Source organism: Rhagoletis zephyria, unplaced genomic scaffold (genome assembly GCF_001687245.7).
Source record: "Rhagoletis zephyria isolate East Lansing unplaced genomic scaffold, Rhagoletis_zephyria_1.1 Rzeph_scaffold_17267, whole genome shotgun sequence".
Classification (NCBI taxonomy): Eukaryota; Metazoa; Arthropoda; class Insecta; order Diptera; family Tephritidae; genus Rhagoletis; species Rhagoletis zephyria.
This window is the reverse complement of record NW_016174328.1, coordinates 8,560-11,039: the sequence shown is the minus strand read 5'-3', so window position 1 is coordinate 11,039 and position 2,480 is coordinate 8,560. Positions and strand designations below refer to the sequence as shown.

At 35.6% G+C, this 2,480-nt stretch overlaps 1 protein-coding gene across 1 annotated transcript in view; it reads right to left on the bottom strand.

Annotated features, from left to right (window-relative positions):
• Positions 1-42: 42 nt before the first annotated feature.
• The window catches only part of mas (trypsin-like serine protease domain-containing protein masquerade), a 10,122-nt gene continuing 7,684 nt past the window's right edge, over positions 43-2,480 (bottom strand). The window contains exons 9-11 of the mRNA XM_017636109.1: positions 918-1,116; positions 739-817; positions 43-666 (exon numbers count right to left, since the gene is read on the bottom strand). Coding sequence (XP_017491598.1) covers positions 344-666; positions 739-817; positions 918-1,116 — 601 coding nt within the window. The 3' untranslated portion in view covers positions 43-343. The remainder of the gene's footprint in view (positions 667-738; positions 818-917; positions 1,117-2,480) is intronic.

The following is a 2,480-nucleotide window of genomic DNA, read 5'->3' as shown; positions in this document are numbered from 1 at the left end:
ATAGGGCTTACAACTAAAAATACAGAATTAATCTAAGTAAATATAGAAACGCATAGAGTACTAAGTGGGTTAAGTATTTTACGTGCCAACAGTCGAAAACATGTATGTATGCGTATATATATATACATACGGATATGTATGTTAGTAAGTTGATTTTAAATAAAATAAACCACACATTCGTAGAGTACTCTCCTCGCTCCCCATTTGCGGAGAGCGCCCTACAAGTATGTGAATTTTTGCTAAATTCACTTTTTAAAATAAATATTTAAGTAATTACTAACGATGTACGTAAAGAGTCTTGATGATTCCATTATTTTGCTGTGCACTTCAAATTTCCTTAAGACTATAAATTATTGACGCTAATGATTTGATTAATCCAACCGATGAATGAGGAAACCTTCACATAAACACCTGGCACATCGACGCGTCCGCAGCCGAAGCCCCACGACACCAGACCGGCCAGTTCAAAGAAGCCATCATCCTGACATACCAACGGACCGCCACCATCACCTTGGCAGGCATCGTTACCCTCTTCGCCACCGGCACAGAAACTTGAGGCAGGCAAAATGAATATCTTCTCGGTGACTGCATTCACCTTGCGTATGCATTCAGCATCGCTTACGATTGGTATTTCAGCTTCACGCACGCGCAATGGTATTGGACCGGCTGTGTGGTGGGAAAAGATCGCAATGGAATATTTTATCTTTTTTTTATTAGACAAAAACTTGATTCACATACCTTCACCCATGTAGCCATAACCCGTAACAGTACAACGTTTGCCGGCTGCATGATTGACACCACGTGCTGGCAGGCAGACCTTTGGAGGGCGGAGAGAAGAACAAATTTGTGTTAGAAATAATTCAACTACATTCACAAATAATTGTAAATTTATCTGAGGTTTCATGCTTTATACTCACTAAGCATACGCCATCTCGTAGTTCTGCTTGTCCGTGTAACTTTAGTAGCGCTATATCGTTATCCAATGTTTGACTGTTGTGATTGTGGTGAATATAGGTTGTAGCTACGCGTAGAGTTTGCGCACCGGGGCTACCATATTTTCGTGTCAGATCGTAGTCGCCCACGCGTACGTAAATGGCGTCACCCGAACGTACAATGCTGAAAAAGAAAGAGATTGGCGTATATTTTTGCAGTTGACCATTAGAGCAAAATTTTTTCTTTGGTCCTATAGCAAAATGTAGAAGTAAATAACGGAGCTTTAAACCGGTTTTGAACAGAACTGTCGCTTTTTTCGGGTTTCGAACCAAACCATGAACCGAACCATTTCTTATTTTGAAATGCTAAAACCGAACCGAAAACCACACCCAAAAAATGATTCGGTTCGGTTCAAAATCCACGAAAGCATTTTTTCATACACAACTTTGTCTAAAAATGCAACCCTATGGTAAAACTGCAAACAGTTTTGAGTTTAATGGCATCTGTGTGAGTTATAATTTCGCCCATATAAAAAATGTTTGAAATGTTTCTATATGGAAGAAAATGCATATACCCGCCAGCAAACAAAAATATCTAAAATCGGTGCGGATTTTAAGATATCGTCACCTAAGGGTAAAACGTGTCGTCCATTTTTTTTTTTTAATTTTTCAGGAGAGACGAGAAATCAATGTAGTTTCGTATTACCTGCCATTCTGCATTAAAAACTAAATTTTAAGAAAAATGGACTTGGCACCTTTGCACCTTTAGGGAGCGATATGTAATTCAAACTTGACTTATCATATTAAATTAAAGTTGAATTAGCTATAAAACTGCATATTCGGATTTTTTTTTTATTTCTGATTAAAATTTGAAATTATAATGAAATTTTGTTGAAGTTTGTAGATTTTTCTCTAATTTTCGTACAAGGAATGAAACCGATTCAAAATAACGTTCCGGTTTCGGTTTCGGTTTCGCAAACTGTTTCGGTTTCGGTTTTGGTTTCGTTCTTCAAAATTTTTTTCGGTTTCGGTTTCGGTTTCGGTTTAGGAATAAAAAATGAAAACAAGTTTGAAAAAAAAAAATTTATTAAATAAATATGTTCCTTACGAGGTTTGTTCTTGGAGAAATTAAACATTGTGATTAATTTTAATTTATATAAAGAAAACACCTCTGAATCAATTATACAAACTAATAACCATATTCCACCACATTTGCTTTAATCTAAATGCAGAAATTCGTTTATTATATTATTTATTATATAATGAGAGTTGTTGCTGATAGGTATTTGATATACATACATATATAAGTGTGATTTTCACAGAAATTTGTTGATATTATAATACATATAATAATAATCTTTTGTTTTAAAAGAGTCAAATCATACCCGCAAAGCCTAATAAAGTTATTTAAATATTTGTAGCCCATACAATTGATTAGTTCTTATCAATGAAATCGAATCCACTACGCTACTACTTAAATTGGCTCTCGTAGGTGGCGCAATGAATTTTAGGCCAGAAAACAGCCTCTCAACACTGACCTGCGTTGCA